The 22,710-nt window shown below is 38.7% G+C and overlaps 1 protein-coding gene across 1 annotated transcript; it reads left to right on the top strand.

Moving 5' to 3' along the window:
• The first annotated feature begins 1,251 nt into the window (after nt 1-1,251).
• LOC133851318 (sucrose nonfermenting 4-like protein) lies at nt 1,252-19,526 on the top strand. Its single transcript, XM_062287670.1, has 13 exons — nt 1,252-2,225; nt 2,417-2,504; nt 11,859-12,041; nt 12,457-12,591; nt 12,722-12,781; nt 13,324-13,413; nt 15,197-15,334; nt 16,223-16,364; nt 16,434-16,601; nt 17,138-17,201; nt 17,309-17,378; nt 18,693-18,810; nt 18,895-19,526. Exons 1-13 carry the CDS (start codon nt 2,101-2,103, stop codon nt 18,984-18,986), a joined length of 1,473 nt encoding a protein of 490 aa, XP_062143654.1. The 5' UTR covers nt 1,252-2,100; the 3' UTR covers nt 18,987-19,526.
• The last annotated feature ends 3,184 nt before the right edge of the window (nt 19,527-22,710 follow it).

Here is a 22,710-nt window from a genome sequence, read left to right as displayed (position 1 = left end):
AAGTTTTGTCCCACATCGGCTAGATACAAAAATGTCAACTAGTTTATAAATAATTCTCCACACCTTAACAATATATTGGGTAAAAAAAAAAAAAAAAAAAAAAAGCTAGGCCGCTTAGCCGTGGCAACGTCCGCCTACATCATAGGCGAAGTGCTTTGGACTCCTATGAGGTGCACTATAGCTAAAAAGTTGACCAAGACTATTTAATGTGAATCGAGTTTAAAGATATCGCCGTCTTGAAATCCATAATTTATTTTGCCTTCATATTTTCCTCTTTATTCATAATATTTTGTAACAAAGAATTATTCAAGATACAACAATAATTTAATTTATAAATTTTTTTCTTCTAAATTTACTTCTGTTCTTCTTTAAGGATTCAAATAACAACAAAAAAAGAAAAAGAAAAAGAAAAAGGTAAAGCTATAGTAGAGGTGAAGAAAATAAATAAAAGAATAACCCTTTTGCTTGTGGTTTAAAAAACCCAAGATCGTCTGTCTCTCTCTTCCCGTAGTGGCGGAGTGGCCCAGGAATCACGGTCAGCCTAAGGCCCACCCATCAATGGCCATGATCCCAGGGTCCCACAGCACATCACTTCATCACCGTCCAATCCAACTAACCCCAGCCCACTCTTTTGCTACTTCTTTTAGTTGGGTAATTGCTCATTATAAGAGCCCACACTCCCTTTCACTTCCTTCCCTATATGGAAGAGAAAAAAGTGAAATTCCATAAAATGGCATCAAAATCATTGTCTTTGCATCTTCTTTTCTCATCACACATAATAAATATGGACTATAAGGTAAATTTACCCAATAATATATATATTTTTTAATCTAGGGAAAAATAATAATCTTCTCTCTTTTTTTTTTTCTTTTTTTTTTTTTTTTTTTTCTATTTAAATTGATTGGATAAACAATTATTTTTATACTTTTATATTAACGACTAATATAATATTTTTTTAAACATATTTACCTACATTTCTTATTTCTATTTTTATAGCTTTCAAAAAAATCACATTAAAAAAATTGTCAAAGCAGAATTGACAAATGAGTGTAAAACTGTGAAAAAAGGTGATGTGAAAAGAGCTATTGGTAATTAACGATTTCTAACAGCAGCGTTAAATCCTCAGGAGAAAACATGATACGGCGAGCGAGATGGGCTATTCGCCTTTAGCTTTCTCGTGTGGCCGCTGCAATAACTTGACAGAAAGGTAAACGGTTTTAAGGAATCTGGAGGAGCCCAAAACGACGACAGTGACCTTCTCACTTCACCCTCCATAATTTTACAGCAATTATTATCATCATTTGCTTTCTTTCTTTTCTTTTGCTCTCTCTCTCTCTCTCTCTCTCTCTCACACATTTTCTCTTTCAGATTCTTCGCTCAGAGCCCACAAAGCATTCGAAGATCCAACAATGCCACACATCCTCTCAGTTACTTTTGCAAAATTAGGGCTTTTCTCTCTCTAGGTCACACTTTTTTGGCACCCGAAATTTCCTTTTAATTGCACAGAAAATCGTTCTCTTGCATTCTAATTCTCCGCCAAGTTTCAAAATTTGGGCTTCCTGAATTCGATTCTGTTGGGAATTTTTAATTTTGGGGTCAAGATCAGAGCTCGGATTATCAGTAATTTTGAATTCCTTTTTTTGTTTGTTGATTTTCGAGTGGGATTTTGGGGGGTTTTTGATTTGTGGAGTTTTGGGTTGTGAATAATTGATCAGTGGGTGCTGGGATTGACGGGTGTCGGATTTTGTGCTTTCTGTGTTTTGAGGATTGTTGAGGTGGTGGTGGAATTTTCAGGCTTTTTGGGTTGAAGATAGTGATTGGGGATTGATGGTGTGGTTGCTGAAAAGTTAGGGTTTTACATGGTTTGGCTTTGATTTGGCAGGCTCTGCATGTGTAAGCCTTAAGGGGTCCTCTGCTCAGTTGTGGAGGATCCCTGTTGAAATAAAAAATTGAAATTTTTTAGTGTGATTTTTGGAGAGTTCGTGAATTTTGTGATAAATTGCCATGGTGGTTGAATTGGTTGAATAATCAAGTCGGGAGTGTGGAACTTTCACATTTTTTTGATCGGTTTCGTGCGGCTCTCTATAGATTTGGTTGGAAATGTTCGGTTCTGTTCCGGATAGGGGGCATGAAAGCAGTGGAGTTTCGGTACCCTTTTTGATTCCCTGGTCATTTGTGTGGCGTCACGGGGGAAGAAGCGTGTACCTTTGTGGTTCTTTCACAAGGTGGGAGCCTATAATGATCGTACTTTTATCTTTTTATTACTACCCGGATCTGAATTTTTCATGTTACTGGCGTTGAACAGTTTTTCATTTAATGTGATCAGTATAGGTTTTCTTTTTCTATTTGTAGGCTTTTCTAGTATATAAATTGGATGTATGATAGGGGTTTTTTATTGGGTTTATCATCTGAACAGGTGGTCAGAAAGAATACCTATGTCTCCGGTGGAGGGATACGATGATGTATTTCAAGTTGTTTGGAACGTGACACCAGGACATCACCAGGTTAATTCGCTCTTTTGATTGATATGGTTATACTAGGCACAAGTAGACAGCCTCAAGTCTTAACTGCTCTCATGTCTATCATTTTTGTGACTTTTTGTAACATAAATATCAAAATGTAATCACTTTAATGTAGTAAAAGTTAAAATTTACTAGTTCGTGCAATCCCAAGCGAGTATAGTTGACAGTCAAGATAACTATTAAAGCCATTGGGTAATACTAAATTTGCACTAAAGTTTAACATGTATTGTAAAACGTTATTGTTTCATGGTAAAGTGAGCAAAAATCAAACCATGGAATTAGACCTACAACCTACCTGATATCTGATTTGAAGTGGAAATGATTGAAGAAGTTTGAAGCATGTCGTATCGGACATTGATGGTTCTTTGTAATGGATGAGCACCTTATAATGCAGAACATGTTGAAATTGAGCAAAAACCAAATCATGGAATTAGACCTACAGCCTTGTTAATAACTGATTTGTAGTGGAAATGATTGAAAAAGTTCGAAGGCATATGTTTTTGGACATTGATAAATCTCTTTAATCTATAAGTCAGAGTTCCATCTTGGCTGCTGAAGTCCATATTTGCTCTTGATGATTGTGTGCCAGCAACTTAGTTGCCATTCCTTTGTTTCGTAGTAACGAGTACTGAGTGTATCATAAGCCACAATTCACTTGGTGGCTGTGCAGTCAATCAAACGATTTTATTTTTTCCCCCTCAATCAATCTCTAGTAGGTAACTGGGTCCTTTTTTTTAGGTAGATCTAAGGCGATATAATTCTTGGTGGTCCACTTTATTTATCAAAAAAAAAAGTCTTGGTGGAATTTAAATGGTGTCACTTAGTGGATAAAAGTGTTTATTATGACTATATGTAAGATATCTACCATTAAGGAAGGATAAACCCAATACCTTAATGAGGGTCAATTGTCTTATTGGAAAACTTCGGTAGTCAAAGGGTTAAAACTATGCTGATAAATTTTGAAAGAGCTGCGAACAGATTCTTATCCATACTAATGGCATCAAAAAGGCATCTCTTGCCATTATTTCTCAAGCCTAATGGACTTAGAGAAGGCTTATGATCATATTAATTGGGTGTTTTTTTTATACTTGTGGAAGAGATATGGCTTTGGGGAGAAATGGATAGCATGGATCGCACATTGTATTTCTACGTTACAATTCTCCATTCTTATTAATGTGATAGTTTAAGGGGAGAATAGGGTTTTAAGGAGGTAGTGGGGCCCTTTGAAGTGGGAGTATGGAAATATATAAGGAGGGGGAGGAAAGTTTTTTCAAGATTTGTTAGATATATCATATAAGGTGGGAGATGGGTCAAAGGTTAGGTCTTGGCATGATTTGTGATGTAAGGAACAACCCTTCTTAGAAAGACTCCAGCCTAATCTATCCTCCTCTCCATGTCGTAATTGGACAGAATACAGCCACTCAAGGAAAGAGAATACCAGCTCCATCTCCCAATCCTAGACCGGTCGTGTAAAAATTACATTCCACTGGATAATTCCATCTTGAAAGAGCATATTATCCACCACCCACGTGTCTTTGTACCGACCAATACTGAATACTGTCCTTAGTCTTCTTCTCCAGCATGTGTTATATGTGGTACTTTGTGGATTGACCTCCATAGGAGTATCCACCGAAGGTGAATCCTGAAGACTTGCCAGCCCAATCAAATCCTGGGTATATTTGCGTTGATTCAAGAATATACCTGAAGAATTCATGTACACTCCCAAACCCAAAAATCTATTACAACATAAGGTGAAACAATGGTGTGGTCTGTGAGTCGTTTGTCTGTTGAGTCTAAGGACTTCGACTTGTCGGTGGTGGGTGGTTGTACTGGGATTCGGATACGAGAAAAATGCAAAGGAGTGACGAGGTCTATCCTTCTACGTAGAGATGAGGCAGTCTGGTTGGTCAAGTCGTTTGATGAGTTAGTTTCGGTTCAGGATTCTAGAGTCTTTTGGAATCAATCCGTTGCTGGCTTCCCACGTATTCTTGGACAACAATGCTCTAATAGGCATGGTTTTTTCCTGCTTATTGAAGAATATGAGGGCAGGAAGAAATATGGTTCCATTTTAGTGCCGAAAGGGAGATACGGTGAGGGTTGGGAGAGGTTTGAGGTGGAGCTCCGCCTAGCCATCAGTCATCTTCAAGCGGATCAGTCCAGGGTCACAAAGCAGATTAGTGCACCGAATGTTCTACTAGCTGGGACTAAAGCGGAGACAAGGAGGAGTTTTGCAGAGGTGTTAACTTCGACTCGGCCAGGGAATGAAGAGCTGTTTGGTCCTTCCAGTCAGCAGTTAGCAAGAATTCCAAGGTGGTTGGAAGGTTCAAAGGAAACAGAGAAGAAGGAACTTTATCAGGTGCAGGATCCGGTTAAGGATTCTCGTGCTCATGCAAAGGCTCCTGTGTGTCCGGCCCCTTCTTCGTCGATGTTTCCTCTTTCGGCGGCTCACGATAGCCTGTCCAGAGAAGTTTTTCCGGCGAAGGGGTTGAAGAAGAAACCAGCTCTGATGTCTCACGCATCGGGAAAGTCGCAGGACTCATTCCCAAGGAGAGAAGCTGCTGGGTCTGCCAACACGTCTTCCGCTGCTTCACGCAATGTCTTCTCTGGTGATAGGCTAGGGGTTCGTAGGCTAAGGGAGTCGTTGGCAGTTCTGCACGAGGAGATAGGCCTTTGTCTCACGGATCTTCTCTTGCTGGAGGAAGGACACCTGGATTTCAGTCAGAAGCAGTTTGCTTCTCACGCTGCTCCTAAGACCAAGCAGGCCTTTATGGGCTTCAAGGATACCCGGCCCATCTCCAAATCCTCTAAAATGGCCCATGATTCTAAAGGCAAAGCCCCACTGGGTTTTCCCATTAAAAAGCCCAAGTTTATTGTTAAAACTAAAGCTGGATCATGCCTAAGACCCATTCCGACCCCTGTGTTTTCTTTGCATGCTGGAGCGTCAACTTCCGCAGCACATCTGGTGCGTAAAGCCAAGGATTCCGGCGCCTCTGCATGTGGGTCAGGTCCAGATCATTCCAGTCGTGGTTTTCAACGGGTGTATCAACGCCGGAAGTCTGGAATTTCTAAGGCTATTTGGACAAGAAAACAGGGACAGGTCACGGTAGTGGGTCGGAGCGTGAGGGATGGGAAACCAGAAAATTCCCTTCGGCTGAGTATGCCTGAGGTCGTGGTGTGTGGTGAAGAAGGAGAAGATACAGCAGTGGCTATTCAGGTGGACGATGGCTCTTTGAAGGGTAACATCATTACTGAAGTAGGGGAGCAGGTATCGGGAGTCTTGCCGGAGCTCCTGGTAACAGAATGTTCTTGTAATGAGATGGGTGCTCCTGCTGTGGGTACAAGCTCAGTGACAAAGATGATGGACATTAACAATTTGCAGATGGTGTTATGTGAACCTGTTTTAGTGGGAAATCGAGGGGAGAGCTGCCTTGGGGAAGATGCTGGTGTAACAGATGAGGGAGAAGTTCTACTGGACAGTGGTACACAGGATGTTAGAAGCGATCTCCTGTTAGAACTAGTAGAAAATAATTCTAACGAGGAGGGGGCGAGTGGTGCACCGCTGGAAATCACACCTTTGGCAGCAAAAGGGGGAGAAAAACTCAGGATATCACCTAGATGGGTGGTGGAAAAAGTTATGAGATGTTATCAGGCTATCGGATTATCTTGCGAAGGATTTGAGGACAGAATGTTAGCTATGTTTGAGGAGATAGAAGCTGCTGGAGGAAGATCCTCGGCCAGTCCTCAGACTTTGTGTCCGTTGAACAAAGAGGCAAAAGGGAAGAGAGAACTAAACAGGTTGGCTTGGTCCTTGAATTATGAGAAGAAAGGGGCTCTATCGGCTAGAGGTCGCAACAAAGGAAGGGGTTCTGTATGCAATTATGATGCCTAAACTAATTTCGTGGAATGTTAGAGGGATTAATGAGATGAAAAAAAGAGTAGAAATTAGAGGGCTTCTAAGAGAATGGAGGGCGGATATTGTTTGTTTGGTGGAGACTAAGATGGCAATAATCTCAAGGGAGGTGGTGCGGAGTTTATGGGGGTGTAATCAGGTTGATTGGTGTTATTTGGGAGCCAATGGAGCATCGGGTGGGATCTTACTTATGTGGGATAGGAGAGTGGTGGAGAAATTGGAGGAATGTATAGGTAGATATACGGTTGCTTGTTCTTTCCGCAACATTGGTGATAATGTTTCTTGGGCGTTTGGGGGGGTTTATGGCCCTAATGATGACAGGGATAGGAGGGATTTATGGATTGAGTTAGCTGGATTGATGAATTGTTGGGAGGTGCCGTGGTGTATTGGGGGAGATTTTAATGTTGTTCGTTTTCCGAGTGAGAGGTCGGGCATGGCCAGTTTCTCAGCTGCTATGGAAGAATTTTCAGACTTCATCTTCATGCAGAACTTGGTGGATCTACCTCTTCAAGATGGCCAATTTACATGGTCGAATAACCACACATGGTCTAGAATTGATAGATTCTTAATTTCTGTGGAGTGGGAGGAACACTACCCCGAAGTAGTCCAAAGGAGGCTTCCAAGACTTCTGTCCGATCACTTCCCTTTGTTTTTGGATTGTGGGGCACCAAGAGGAGGAAAAAGGTCTTTTAAATTTGAGAACATGTGGCTGAATTATGAGGGCTTTGTTGAGCAAATCAATAAGTGGTGGTTGTCTTATGAGTGTTCGGGTTCTCCAAGTCACATTTTGGCGTTTAAACTGAAGGCATTGAAGACGGACTTGAAGAAATGGAATGCTGAAGTGTTTGGTGATATAGGGAAGAAGAAGAAGGAATTATTGGAGGGCATTTGTGAGCTGGATGCAGTTGATGAAGACCGAGGCCTAGAGGAGGAAGAGAAGGTTCGCAAGATAGATATGTCTAGAGAGCTGGAGAAAACTCTTCTGTGTGAGGAAATAATTTGGAGACAGAAATCCAGAGCTTTGTGGTTGAAGGAGGGGGACAAGAACACAAAATTTTTTCACAGGATGGCCAACTCGCGTCGCAAATTTAATCAAGTGGATTCTATAAGTATAGATGGTGAAATCTCCAATGACCCAAAGGAAATTCAGGAGCATATAGTTCAATTTTTCAAAAACTTGTATGTTGAGAATTCTTCTTGGCGGCCAAGGGTAGAGGGCCTTTCTTTTCTTTCAATTGATGAAGATGAGAGTAGCTGGATAGAGAGAGGGTTTGAGGAGAAGGAGGTGTGGGAGGTCATCAGAGATTTCAATGGAGATAAGGCTTCGGGCCCCGACGGTTTCACTATGGCTTTTTTTCAGAAGTGTTGGGATATCTTAAAGCATGACATTATGGCTGTTTTTGCAGATTTTCACTCTCGAGGCAAGTTTGAAAAGAGTTTTAATGCTACTTTTGTCTCTCTGATTCCAAAGAAGAATGATGCTGTGGATGTGAGTGATTTTCGGCCTATCAGTCTTATTGGGGGAATTTATAAGATTATTTCCAAAGTCCTTGCGAACAGGTTTAAATCAGTGTTGGGTAAGATTATCTCAAACACCCAAAATGCGTTCATTGGTGGTCGACAAATTTTGGATTCAGTGCTTATTGCTAATGAATGTGTGGATAGTCAAATCCGTTCAGGGGAGTCTGGGTTGCTGTGTAAGCTGGATCTGGAAAAGGCCTATGATCATGTGAATTGGGACTTCTTACTCTACTTATTACAACGTTGTGGCTTTGGGGAGAAATGGAGAGCTTGGATTCGTTTTTGTATCTCTACGGTGAGATTCTCCATCCTTGTCAATGGAACTCCGACGGGTTTCTTTACTAGCTCTCGCGGGTTGCGACAAGGTGATCCTCTGTCGCCTTTATTATTTGTGGTGGTTATGGAGGCTTTGAGTCGGATGTTGGCTGCTGCGATGGAGCAGGGTTCGATGACAGGCTTTACTGTGGGACATAGTGAGTCAGAGGCAATAGTAGTGAATCATTTATTGTTTGCTGATGATACGTTGATTTTTTGTGGAGCGGAAGAAGAACAGATTCGACATCTGAGGTGCATTTTCCTTTGTTTTGAGGCAGTTTCGGGATTAAGGATTAATTTAGGAAAGTCAGAAATTGTTCCTATTGGTGAGGTGGAGGATGTTGAAGGGTTGGCCCATCTTATGGGTTGTAGGGTTGGATCGCTTCCTATGACATATTTGGGTATGCCTTTGGGTGCCTCTTACAAGTCCGTTCGTACTTGGAAAGGGGTGATTGAGAAAATGGAAAGGAAGCTGGCTGGTTGGAAGCGTATGTATTTGTCAAAGGGCGGTCGGTTGACTCTTATTAAGAGCACGCTGTCCAATATCCCCACGTATCTCTTGTCGCTGTTCCCTATTCCTTTGAGGGTGGCTAATCGTCTTGAAAAAATCCAGAGGGATTTCCTATGGGGTGGCATAGGGGATGAGGCCAAATTTCATTTAGTGAAATGGAACAGGATTTGTACTCCGTTGCATTCAGGTGGATTGGGAGTTCACAATCTTTCCCTGTTTAACCAAGCTCTTTTAGGTAAATGGTTGTGGAGATATGGTAGGGAGAGAGAGGCTCTATGGCGTTTGGTGATTGACGCCAAATTTGGGAGCCTAAAGGGTGGGTGGTGCTCTATTGAGGTGTCGGGTTCCTATGGAGTAGGGGTTTGGAAATATATTAGGAAAGGGTGGGAGAAGTTTTGTAATTATGTTCGGTGTGTGGTAGGGGATGGCTCATATATCAGTTTCTGGCATGATCGGTGGTGTGGGGAGATTTCTTTGAAGCTTTGTTTTCCAGTTCTGTATAGTCTTGTGAGGAACAAAGCGGCTATGGTGGTAGATAATATGGCTGTTCATAATGGCAATATTCATTGGAATGTTCTCTTTACGCGGCAATTACAGGACTGGGAGTTGGAGATGGTGCTCTCTTTCTTCGAGCGGTTGTACTTCACTCCGATTCGACAAGGAGAGGGTGACAAGTTAGTTTGGAACCTCTCTTCAAGGAGCTATTTTGAAGTAAGGTCATATTATGAAGCACTTAGTCGGAAAGAAGGTCCATCATTCCCGTGGAAGAAGATATGGTGTGCTAAGGCTCCGACAAGGGTGGCGTTCTTTGTATGGACTGCAGCTTTAGGAAAAATTTTGACTCATGACAATCTACGAAAGAGGAATATTGTGGTTATTGAGTGGTGTTGTATGTGTAAAAAGAAGGGGGAGTCTATTGATCATCTGTTACTTCATTGCGACACCGCCCGTGAGCTTTGGAGTTTTGTGTTTTCTTTGTTTGGAGTTGAATGGGTCATGCCACAATCGGTGATGGGTTTGTTGACTACTTGGGGTGCTTTTCGAGGGCATGGCCTAGCAAAAAATGTTTGGCGTTTAGTTCCTCACTGTGTTTTGTGGAGCATTTGGAGGGAGCGGAATGCGAGGCTTTTTGAAGATGTCGAGACGGTAATGGTGGTTTTAAGGAAGCGTCTTCTTAACACGTTATATCTATGGATAGCTCCCCATCTTTGCCACCTAGGTGTTTCTACTTTTGTAGACTTTCTTAATTTATTAGTTGTTCCTCCTGTTTAGGGGCTCTCTTGTATACTTCCCGTGTATTAGGGTTGCGCCCCTCTGCGCTTTTTTATTGAATTTTAAATTACTTATCAAAAAAAAAGGAACAACCCTTGAAGATTTCTTATCCGGATTTGTTTAGTATTGCACGTTGTAAGGATGCATGGGTGGCAGATCATATGCAGTTCCAAAATGGAAATCTTCAATGAAATATATTTTTTACTAGACCTGTATGTGATTGAGAGATGGATTTGGTCTCTTTTTTCTTTGAGCTGTTGTATTCTCTCAGAGTAAGGCAAGGAGGTGAGGATAGAATATGTTGGATCCATTCCAAAAGGAAAAAAGTTTTAAGCGAGATCCTACTATCACGTGTTATCCATTCCTATTAGTTTCCCTCTTCCCTATAACAGTATTTGGAGAATTAAGGCTCCTTTGAGAGTGGCGTTTTGTGTAGACAACAGCATCAGGGAAAATCTGACTTTGGATAACTTGAGAAAGGGGAACGTCATAGTGATGGATTGGTTTTGTATGTGCAAGAAGAGTGGGGAGTCAATTGATCACCTTCTTGTTCATTGTGAAAAATAGCAAGAGAATTATGGAGTTCGCTTTTCCATCTGTTTGGTGTTGATTGGGTTATGCCTAGAAGGGTGAGAGTTGGTGAGTTGGAGAGGTTAGGTGGGACGTTGTAACATTTTGGAAGTTTGGAGGTTGGCTCCTTTGTGTTTAATGTGGTGTATTTGGAGGGAGAGCAAAATGCAAAGAGCTTTGAAGATCGAGAGACTTCGGTGGTAGAGTTGAAAGAGATTATGTTCAAATCCCTTTACACGTAGATAGCAATGCATAATAGTCTGCCTTTTTTCTGGTTTTTCTGATTGTTTGGACTAAGGTTGCGCCCCTTTGCGCTTTTATAATGAGATTGAATTACTTATCCAAAAAATAAATAAAAAATTTCTCAAGCCCAAACACAGTTAGAAGATCCGAAGCATAGAATTTTGACCGGCCGCAATTTGAAACATGGCCTTCAAAGCGAATATGATGCCATGGACATGGATGGGTTGTAAGATGAAAGAGGATTCCCATCTCTACCATAGTATCAACACAATATGGATAATCTGTGAATTTCTAGTCTTACAGACAATCAGAAAGGAACCAGCTGCTAATATATATCCGCCTTGGAATCAAGATGAGTATAGATTCCAAGATGAGTATAGTAATGCATGTGGAATGAATTACACACTAGAATTGTAGGTTTCAAGAACTTTTGTGGTATTTCTCTTAGTATTTTTCACACTTAAATTGATAGTAGATTTCATCAAGGTTCTGCTGCCTATTCTTGGAGTGCAAAGAGGCAGTTTTAATTGGTTTAAAGATGCTCACTTATCCCAAAAAAGAGGTGCTCATTGTTATGCTGAATAAATGTTTTTTGATAAGTAAAGGAACACTTTTATAAAAAGCGTAAGGCGCCCCTAGATGCACCGGCAATATACAAAGGAAATCACCTAGGAAGAGAATGTCACAATTTTTCTAGTTTTAATATTTAACGTGGGTTTGTTGCTCTGAACCCCTAGCTTTTTATTAATATATATATTTCTTTCACAAAATTGAAGGGAATTTTTAACATTCTACGATGGGTGTAGGGGACAGAGAATTACCATGCGTTTTTTTGAATGCTATTGAGTGCTTGCTTATATGTTGCTACCCAACAATGGTGTTCGTGGGACCCGTCTACCCATTGGCAGACATGCTTACGTATTTATATATAACGTGTGATACTTATTCAAACCCATTTCTGATGTTCAGATTTGCTGTTTTCATTGACATGCAGTACAAGTTTTGCGTTGATGGAGAGTGGCGGCATGATGAGAGCCAGTCCTTTGTAAGGGGGGATTATGGGTTAGTGAATACCGTCTTTTTAGCTAGGCAACCAGATATGATTCCTTCTACTTTTAGTCCTCAGACACCTGGCAGATCCAATATGGATGTGGATTTTGATGTCAATATGCCTGTGGTAAGGGAATTTTTATTTAAAAGTTAAATTCTATCTGTAAATTGCTGCTAGAATTTTAGATTGTAGCATCAGAGTAAGTATACTAACTCTCCAAGTGTCATATTTGTTTCCCCTCCTTGTGAAGGAACGGGTTCATGAATTTCCTTTGGAGTTTTGGTAAACCATCATAGCCTTCCATGCAGAATGAATTGGACCCAATTTTAATTAATTATGCTTTTTTTCCGTTTGTCACAGAAGAACAATCCAAAGAGCTAGAAAACATTTTTCATAATCATGATAATGTTTTTTAGCTGTTCGCATTTCTTGGATCTTAGTATTAACTTTAATAAAATGAATGTTCACATATGTGATAACGGGACGGGGGTTCTGATGCCATTGTTATTATTTTGTCTGAATACTTCTTGTAATACAATAGGCCACTTCGTCAAGCGGTACTTTGCAAGAAGCTGTTCCAAGGATATCATCACCTGATCTAGAGGTTTCTCGCCACCGTATATCCATATTCTTGTCTGCACATACTGCTTATGAGTTGCTTCCTGAGTCAGGCAAGGTTTGGATGCTTTACCCCTTTTAGGAGCTATTAATGTTGTATTTCACTGGGATTTGACCACTCTAACTTGGTAAAATCATCACTTTCAAGTTCAGTTGTCCTAACGGTCTTTATTGTCTTAACACTGCAGGTCATTGCCCTAGATGTTAACTTACCTGTGAAGCAAGCATTTCATATTCTCTATGAACAGGTGACTGTTTTTACACTGATACACACATGCACAGTTAGAGCTCATGCACACAGACGATTGTGGTGTGCACACAGGGAGGGAGGGGGAGAGAGAGAGAAGAGGAGAGGTGGGGGGGGGAGCTGAAGACCGTACGTTTTTGTATATTATTGCCTTTTATTTTATATTAGTTTCTTATTCATATAAAAAAAATTAAAAAAAAAAGTTTCTTGGACCTATCTCTTTATTATGGGACTTATTTGACTTTTCTGTCAATTGCTTTTTATTTTTTTATCTGTTTTTGTAGAGAGAGAGAGAGAGAGAGAGAGAGAGAGAGAGAGATGTGATATATTAATGCTTATAGGTTTTGCTGATTATTAGCCTTTTCCTAGGATACTGTAACTACTGTCAATTTCTTTCTTTCTTTTTTCTTTTCTAATTATTTTGTTCTCGTATGTTACCTTTTAACACGTATATCTTTGCTGATTTTTAGCCTTTCTTTTTGCCATTTAAATTGCTGAATATTAGCTTAGATGTACATCTTTGCTGATATAAGCTACTTCCAGGGAATTTCTGTGGCTCCTCTCTGGGATTTGTGCAAGGGCCAGTTTGTTGGAGTTCTTAGTGCGTTGGACTTCATCCTAATTTTGAGAGAGGTATCTCTGGAATAAACTTCTATGTTATTTGATTTTTTTGATAAGTAAAGGAAATTTTATAAAAAGCGTAAGGCCCCCAGGTACACAGGTAGTATACAACAGGCGCCTAACTAGAGCGAGAAAAACCCAAACAACCCACACAACCCAACCAAAAACCCACAAAACACCAAAAGCCCTCAATCCGAGGCACTCACGCTAAAAAACGTGAGCCTTGCCTTTCCCACACCTAGAGGATGCGCCTATGGAATCATAGTTTATGGAGCAATCTAAGTTCAAAAGCTCCCTTCTATGTTATTTGTGCTGTATGAACATTGTTCTTTGTGACGTGGCACGGGTTGTTTGGAGTTATTTTTATAGTTTGTTCGGGGTGGAGTGGGTTATGCCTAGTAGTGTATTGGATTTATTGAGTAGGTGGGGTACCTTGCTGGGTCATAGTTCTGCTATCCGTATTTAGAAGCAGGTTCCTTTATGTGGGGTTTGTGGGGTTTGTGGCGTGAGAGAAATTCTAGGCTTTTTGAGGATGTGGAGGGTACAGTTAGGGTTCTTTGTAGAAATGTGCTTAATATGTTATATCTGTGGGTGTCGGTGCATAGCCCAGGTTGTATGTCGTTTGCTGATTTTTTACTTTCATGTTCGTTTATTTCCTCTGATTAGGAGCTCTTTTGTATTCTTCATGTGTACTAGGGTTGCGCCCCTTTGCGCTTTTTAATGAATTATTACTTATAAAAAAAAATTAACATTGTTCTCTGTTTTTTAAAAATGAATGTACAAGGGTTGACGTCAGAAATATCAGTAAACTTTTCTGTGCTTTGATAGTTTTGAAGGAAAACTGGTAGTCTGTTTCTTGTATTTTAAAAGTAAAATGCACGAGGGTTTGCATCAGAAGTATTAGAAAATGACAGAAAACTAGCAACTTTACTTGCGCTTGCATCCCCTCTAGGCTCTAGGGTCCCAAGGATGTGCAAGGTACACACGATGCTTAGTCTCCTGAAACCTTCCAAATTAAGGTACACACAATGCTTAGTCTCATGAAACCTTCCAAATTAAGATTAGCACATGTACCTTACGACAAATGTTAGGGCCATAAGACCATTGATTTAACTAATCTTTTTTTCTCTTCATCTGCTGATCTAGCAATGTCACTGTATGGTGAGCTCAGGTAAAAGGGGGTCTGCCCCCTGGTCACTTGGTTTGTTATGAACTGCGGTAATTAAACATTGTTTAGAAGCTCATGATTGAGAAACCTTTAAACGAAAGGTAGGCATACTAAGCAGCTTGTTTCATATGCCAAATAGTAAGTAGTTTTGGAAATTATTTTAAACATCATACTTAGAAAAATCCTTAAAGTTTCAGTCCCTTCTACTGTATCCACATCACACCCCAACCCTTGCGCCCATAGCATGCTTAGGGTTTATTATGCTCCTCAAAATGTTTATCCTTAGCTCATGAGATTTTTCCCGTATATGATCCATAGCCATCTTCACCTACCACAACCCGACAGAACAGAATTTTTAAACAGACTTGCTTATATAGTTTTATTTTATTTTCTGCACTTTTTCTCCTTCATGACTTTGTTTCTATTTTACTTATGTGGACTGAATGCTTGATCATCTATTTTCATCGTGTCTTCTGGATGCTCTTTTCCTTGTCTGCTTCTTCTTCTTCTTCTTCTTCTTCTTCTTCTTCTTCTTTTTATTTTTTATTTTTTTAACACATACAAGCACATGAACATGTACATAAGAATATATTTTAGGCCATTTAGCATGTATCTTCTGAATTTCAGCTTGGGAATCATGGATCAAACTTGACGGAGGAAGAGCTTGAGACCCATACTATAGCAGCTTGGAAAGAGGGAAAATTACATGTTACTGGAGCAATGGATGGCAATGGGGAATCATTCCCCCGTCAACATCTTATTCATGTAAGTGTACTTATCAAAAAAACATCTTATTCATGTAAGTGCTTCTTGAGATTCTGTATCAAAAGGATGTAGCACACAAAGGACTTGCTCACCTCTGCACTTTCTGTATGACCTGAGGCTGGTACTTAACTTCATGCTATCGGCAGTTTTTGCTCTTCCATGAATGCATTCATCATATGCTCACATGTAAAAGACTTAGATATAAAATGTCATTGTTAAGGGTGCCAGAATTTGCATGTTATTTTGGGACTTTAGTTTGGGACTTTTGTAAGCACCTTATCTGCTGTTGATGGGATTTGTAGAGAGATAATTGGGTTTACTAGCCCCAATAATCAGTGTTCCCTGTCAAATAAAACTAGCTTGTGATTTTTTATCATAAGGTTTGACTGCCCTTTTCTGTTGGTGAGTCGTCTTTGGAATTTTACATCAAGAAATCTCTGGATCAGATGGTGAGAATGAGTCTGTTTAATATTTTGGTTTGCTGGTTGCTTGTTGTGCAAGTTTTCCAGATTTGTGTCATAGTGGACTATTTGGGGGTATTTTTTTTGGAACTTGATATATTGCAATAAATTTATATCCTTGGTACTGTATCACCCCTCTGCAATTTCTTTTTCCTTTTCCCTCATTTATAGTTTTGCTGCCATTAGGTGCATTTTTGTTTATCTATTAAAATTCTTTCATTGTCGGGCTGTCGATTAGTTAATGATTATAAAATTGTTATTGAGGTAATTGTTTTTTTTTTTTCCTTGGAGTATGAATTTTACAATAAAATATCATTCTTGCTGATTGTTGGGAGAATTTGAAAGCTGTTTGCTCAAAATTATCCTGTATCTTGATACTGGAATTTGCGCTTACTGACAGTCTAATATTTATTGCTCCTGTAAACAGGCTGGGCCTTATGATTGTCTGAAAGATGTTGCTTTGAAAATTTTGCAAAACAAGGTGGCTACGGTTCCCATCATCCATTCTTCGCAGGACAGTTCATTTCCACAGCTACTACATCTTGCTTCTCTGTCTGGAATACTAAAATGTAAGTTTCTTCCAGGTTTGCCACTTAAGGGTAAATGATTTAAAACTAATCCATGGACCTAATTTTCAGGTATCTACAGGTATTTTAGACATTCCTCTAGCTCCTTGCCCATTCTTCAACAACCAATTTGTTCAATTCCTTTGGGTACGTGGGTTCCGGAAATTGGGGAATCAAAGCCATTTTCAATGTTGAGGCCAAATGCCTCTCTTAGTGCTGCTCTAACTTTGTTGGTTGAAGGTGATTTTGCTTCTCTTTTCACTACTGCATAGGCCTTTTGGCTTTGATGTTCTTGGAATAAAGATAATAAAATTGTACTAGATAATAGCTAATGTCTGACTAAAAATGAAAAAAAAACAAAAGAAAAAAAAATCTTTCAATCACACATTGGTATTTATCTTGTAAGAATTGGCATGTTAGTCTTAGCCTTAAGTCTCTGCATCGCATGCCAGCACGTTGTTCTTCCCTTCTTGCTGCAGTTTGCTTTTAGTCTTTAGGTTCTTCTGAAGGAGAGTGCTAATGTTACTGTTTTTATCAGTTTGAGAAGGCATCATTTCTCTGCTCATTCCTTAATGAACTTCAAAGAGGAATGATATTCGATTGAAAACTTTTTTTTCTTTGCTAGGAGTATTTAAGTACGTTAGATTCTTTGCTCTCCGTGAATTGAACTTCACTTTTTGTTTAATGACACTTGACCTGATAAGCAGCAAGCTGGTTTTGTTCCAATAATTCTCCATCATCTGCCTGTCTTATGCTATTACACATTCCCTTTGCAGCTGAAGTTAGTTCAATACCAATAGTGGATGATAATGGCTCGTTGCTGGATATATATTCACGAAGGTCATCCGCTCTCACTTTTTCATTCTCTCTTAGTTTTGTATAAAGGCATTATTTAAATGATCCGTATCCTTAACCATATTGAGATGTGCTTGCTATTTACTTCTCAGTGATATCACCGCTTTGGCAAAAGATAAAGCTTATGCACATATTCGCCTTGATGAAATGAGTATTCATCAGGTAATTTCTTAATGTTACCCACTCATCTGACTCCGTCAGGCATGTAGGCTATATGGTAGTTATCCACCTTTGAACATAGATATATCTTCATTTAAATGCACATCAGCCTTATTTCCATTGTTACCTGATTTGTCTTGATGTATCTATGTTTGCTTTCTATGAAAAGTGGAAGTTTATCATAAATGTATTTGTTGCTTTGGATGAGGGGAAGTGTCATGCTCTATAGTATTTAGGTGATTCGGCTTCCAAATTTATGTATGTGTTAGGCCCTGCATGACAGATTTGGTGAGAAAGATATTTGTATAATCACTAGAAGAAATCATCAGATGATTCTGTTGATACATTCGCATAATTAAATGTTTTACAATCAGTAAACTAGATTTATTATCATAAGATACATTTTCTAACAAAATCGATCTATTAAAACCTCATGAGTAAATGCCTAAATATACTCCCAAAAGATAATGGGGTCTAGGAAGTCATGTTGCCAAAATCTATCTAGTTCTAAATATCGTTGAAATTTCTCCATTTATTTAAAATTAGAATTTAAACCAAGGATAGGAAAGGGTTTCTGTGAAGAGCATTAATGAGTCATTTTCCTTTGATGGGGATAAGCTTCCTTCTTCACAAGCTTATCCACACCGCAACTGCCAGCTGCTAGATCTTACCATCTCTTCTAAATTTCTCTGACTTTCTCTCCCTTGCCATGAAGGCTTAGTGAAATGTTGATTTTCCATTGCCCTGATTCAGGTGATTTGCCGTTGGTAATGTACTAGTCGAATAATTGTGACAAAAATGCAAAAGGAATTGTTCTACTAGTTGCTTTTTTCAACTTGCTTGGAGTCGATGTTTTCATTGGGCATTTATTATGGATATAAAAACACCAAAGAAATATGCTTATATATACATTCTCAAAATGTATATATAAGCATATTTCTCTGGTGTTTTTATTCTTTGAATTAAGGGCTTCATGTATACGTCCTGTGTACTATAGGTTGCGCCCCTTTGCGCTTTTTGAATATACTTTACTTTTCAAAAAAATATATATATATACATTCTCAAAATGTGCATTTTTAAAAATGTTATAGCTGCTTCTTTGGGTGGGAATAATAATCTATTCCTAATTTTGAGGACCAACCAGTAATGTGCATCCTCACAAATGCTTGCGGCAATTGCTGTAGTTTCTTGACAAATTTCCAGATGTGAAATGTTCTGTCTTTCAATCAGGAATAAAACTAATAAATTGCATGTCACATAAAAAATTGTATGTATGCTTTTCCTCGTCTCTGAATGTGCCGTTTTCTACATCTGTAGGCATTGCAATTAGGGCAAGATGCAAATTCTACTCATGGCTTCTTCAACGGACAGAGATGTCAGATGTGTTTGCGATCTGATCCACTGCACGAAGTGATGAAACGGTTGGCAAATCCCGGTAATTTGCTTAGCTTTTTCTGCAGGATGTTTTATGATTTCCACCTCTTTTCATGTAGTAGCTTGTTGACATGTATCCTTTCAGGGGTTAGGAGACTTGTAATTGTGGAGGCTGGCAGCAAACGTGTGGAAGGTATAATATCATTGAGTGATGTGTTCAACTTCTTGCTAGGTTAGCTAGAATTGTTGGCTGCCATTTCGTGCATCAAGGGGTTGACCATGGTGCCATTGGGGAAGTCCCATTGTTTTATTGACATCGTTGTATCTTTGAGCTACGCTCTCCTTCCCATTGTGAAAGGTCTAATTTCTCTCTCCATGTCATGGTTTGACAAGCCTCATGCTTCTGAGCTTCGCTCCCTTTTTTAGGATAGAAAAATTCAAAGAGAAAAAGAAATCTGTAAATTGTGAGGATTCAATTTTTCGCCTTTTATACACTTGCTCCTGATTATTATCAACCGTGCATCTGGCACAGCTGCCATGTGTTTGTGTCTAATTCCAACAGAAAATGAGGCAGGCAAAAGAAAAAGAACAAAAGGCAATACGTCTGTGGCCCCTCTTGCTGTTGGTGGGCTGTACGTTAAAAGTTGGTTACTTCAATTTTAGTTGCGACGGCAAAAAAGGAAAAAGATATTTGCCTTTCGTTTTTATTGTAACGTTGCTTAGTGTGACAATTCATCAAGGGTTTTAATTGTCTATAAATTTAAGATGGCTTGTTTATTTCTCTTGTTTAAAGCCTTGATAATCTCCCCTCCTTTTTTTTTTTTCTGTTACATGAGAATAAAGAGAAACAACAAAAGCCAAAACACAAGGGAAGATCTTTTCCAGCTATTGAAGGAGTTGAGCATATAAGGAAGAAATCTTCCAATATGAGGTTAGGGTTACAGCTAGGGAATCTCCCTCCAAAATGATTTTGTCCAACTTGAGCTCTTTAGCAGTTTGAACAGCAAGAAAGGCAGCAGTTGCTTCTTCAATATCTGGCTCGCAAGGTGGACCAATAAGAGAATTGGCAAGCAGGATTGAACCGTCATGATTTGAGTCCACAACAGCACAAATAGAGAAAGACTCCCTTATAGCAACATCAAAATCTAGTTTGGTGAAAAAGTGGAAAGGGGGAGGGGACCAAGGGGAGGGCTTTCTAGGCTAGAAGTTGGTCAAGGCTGGTGTGAGAAATCTGCTTAGCCAATTGGATAACATAGGGAGAACAATCATGATGGACAATTTTGCTCCTAGTGAACCAGATTAGATCCAGAGCATTAGAGGCAAAGGTTTGAAAGGGGTGTTGAGAGCTCTCATCTACTTTAAGGAAAACAGAAGGCTTAATAGTGTTCTTAATAGAAAGATTTACCTAACTTGAGAGATTCTCTAGAGGACCCTATAAAATGGCAGGTAAGAGAGAAAACGAGACGTGGTGAATTTAATGGAGGGGTGCACTGCCAACTGATATCCCACATGAAAAGTTTCAGCTTGTGATGGATTTTCAACTTCCAAAATATTTTCCAATCTTGTTCAGACTAAGGATTTACAGGGGGAGAAGTTCTTCCTATAGTAATTTTAGACGTCATACCAGTCTCTTGTTTCTCTTCAAAACCGATGTGAAAAATTAGCATTTGATCAAAATCTAATAGTAAAATTGTGATTTTTAAAATTTAGTCATTTTTAGAGGGACACAAAGACATGAATACGACGTCTAGAATTATTTCAAAAATTTACATTCTTACTAAATACTAGGGGTCCAAATGAGTTTGTCTTGGTAAGGGGAGAGAGGGAGGCAGATTTTTAAGATCTCCACACTGTTGGTTAAGAAGAAGATGGAGAGCGGAGATTGATCCTACCTCCTAGGGTTGTTAAGGATGAGATCATTGACCGACCTTAAGAGATGGGACAATAAGGGTGTTGGAATCTTGAGGGGCAGGAAGGAAGGTAACATCAAAGAATTTTTAAACAATTTTGGGGAGGAGAAAGGAGGTAATAGAGTAAGAGGGATAAGTGGTTGCAACAACATAATTACTTGATTAGAGTGGTGCAGCCGACTTGGGAGAGGAGCTTGGCCTTCCACCCTTCAATTCTTTGCTTCACATTAGTAAGAAGGTCACCAAAAGAACTACTTTTGGAACGTTAAAATAGAATGGGAGCCGCAAGTAATTGGCTTTAACAAGGAGCCTGTTGAAATTCAGGATGTTTTGAACAGATTGGATGGCTTGAGGTTTGGAGTCCTTGCTGAAAAAGATAGAAGATTCGTGGAGATTAAATTTTTGGGTTAAATTCTCTTTTAGTCCTTGCGGTTTGAATTTTTATCAAATAGCTGTCTTGGTTTTCAAAATTAGTAGAATTGGTACATGAGACTTTCCCGTTATTCCGTGAATCATTTGAGTCCTTTTGTCTATATTTCGTCCAAAAATTTAACAGTACGTTATGTCAAGGCCTTTTCAGCACTTACAATGTGTCCCATGCAACATCAACATTATTTAAATATTATTAAAAAAAAAAAAAAAAAAAAAGGAAAACTCATATGAGAGATCCATCCCGTTACCCATCGACGGGGGATTTCTCTCGTAGGTGGGACCCTCTCATAAGGAAAATGGTAGCGCCCACCCACAGTAGTGGGATCTCTCTCGCCAATTTTTTTTTTTTTAATTACTCTTAAAGGTAATTTGACCTCCTTATAATCTTGTTTAAATTGCTTTCATATGGTAATTCACAATATTAAAATGCCTAAACAAAGCACTGTTGGAGATATAATTAATGTGTTAAAAGACAAAGGCAAGCTTTTGTCATTCATACTATATAGTGCAATATGAATTTAATTTCCTTCTTTGTCGGTCGTGGCTTGAAACATGTGGAGTAAGAGTTGTCTAATTAATTGTCTCATCTAAATGCAGAACTTAAGACTACTTGAAGTTTTCTATCAAACGGTCTATATATAGGGCTACCAATATCAATTCATTGTCGAAAATTCAAATTAGATAAAAACAGGCATATCACTCCATCAAATATTTGCCAGATCCCATTCTTCCTGTTTCCTTTTAAGTCTAGTTGATGATTTATTGTGATGTTCTTTGTGTGTTTGCAAAATTGCTAGTGATTAATTACATCTACTACAATGTTATGACCTCCTCCATTTTTATTTTTTTATTTTTTTTTTAAGCTTTAACAGATTTATTTGTCAACTTTTCTTTCCATTCATATTTTTTTGAGTGCTCGTTATATTGAAGGTCGAGGCCGTCATCAACAAGATCACATTATAGTGGAGCATCATTAGCATTTTAACATATTTAATACATATGTAGACTTTTAATTGCAAAAGCTCAATAGTAAATTTGGTGAATGAATGATGAAACTTGACACTTAGTTCAACTTTAAATTCAAATGATGCTCATAAATCATTTTCAAGTGACAATATATGTAGTCTTGCTAAGAAGTATTATCTTTTTTATTTTTTTGATCAAAAGAATTAATTTGAAATTTCAGTTGAAGCGTTTTAAACTTGATGTACTTAATTATTCGAAATTACAAAATTTGTCTTCCATTACAGAATTATGTCAAAGAATTTGTAGAGAAAAAAAAAAATCAAAGAAAATACCACTTTATTGATAGATTAATTTGTTTTGACTCTTTCATGTCTACAGTGACTACCGAACGAGCATTTTCAACAATAAAAGTTGTTAAAACAAGAAAACTTAGCAACTCTAAGCTTCAATTCAAATTCGATAGTTGTCAATTTTATTTCTCTAAAAAGGCACAAACTACAATTTTAAACTAGAAGCCGATTTGTTACGTTGTTGATAGATCAATTTTGACACATATTTATGAACTTTTATAGATAAAATTTGTATTTTGTACTTGATAAATTACTTTATTTCTATTATAAATTGTACTTTTAGTTCGGCCCTACAATAATAAT

The sequence above is a fragment of the Alnus glutinosa genome, chromosome 12 (assembly GCF_958979055.1).
Source record: "Alnus glutinosa chromosome 12, dhAlnGlut1.1, whole genome shotgun sequence".
NCBI lineage: Eukaryota > Viridiplantae > Streptophyta > Magnoliopsida > Fagales > Betulaceae > Alnus > Alnus glutinosa.
Note: the sequence above shows the minus strand (reverse complement) of the source record. Positions and strands in the feature narration are given on the sequence as shown.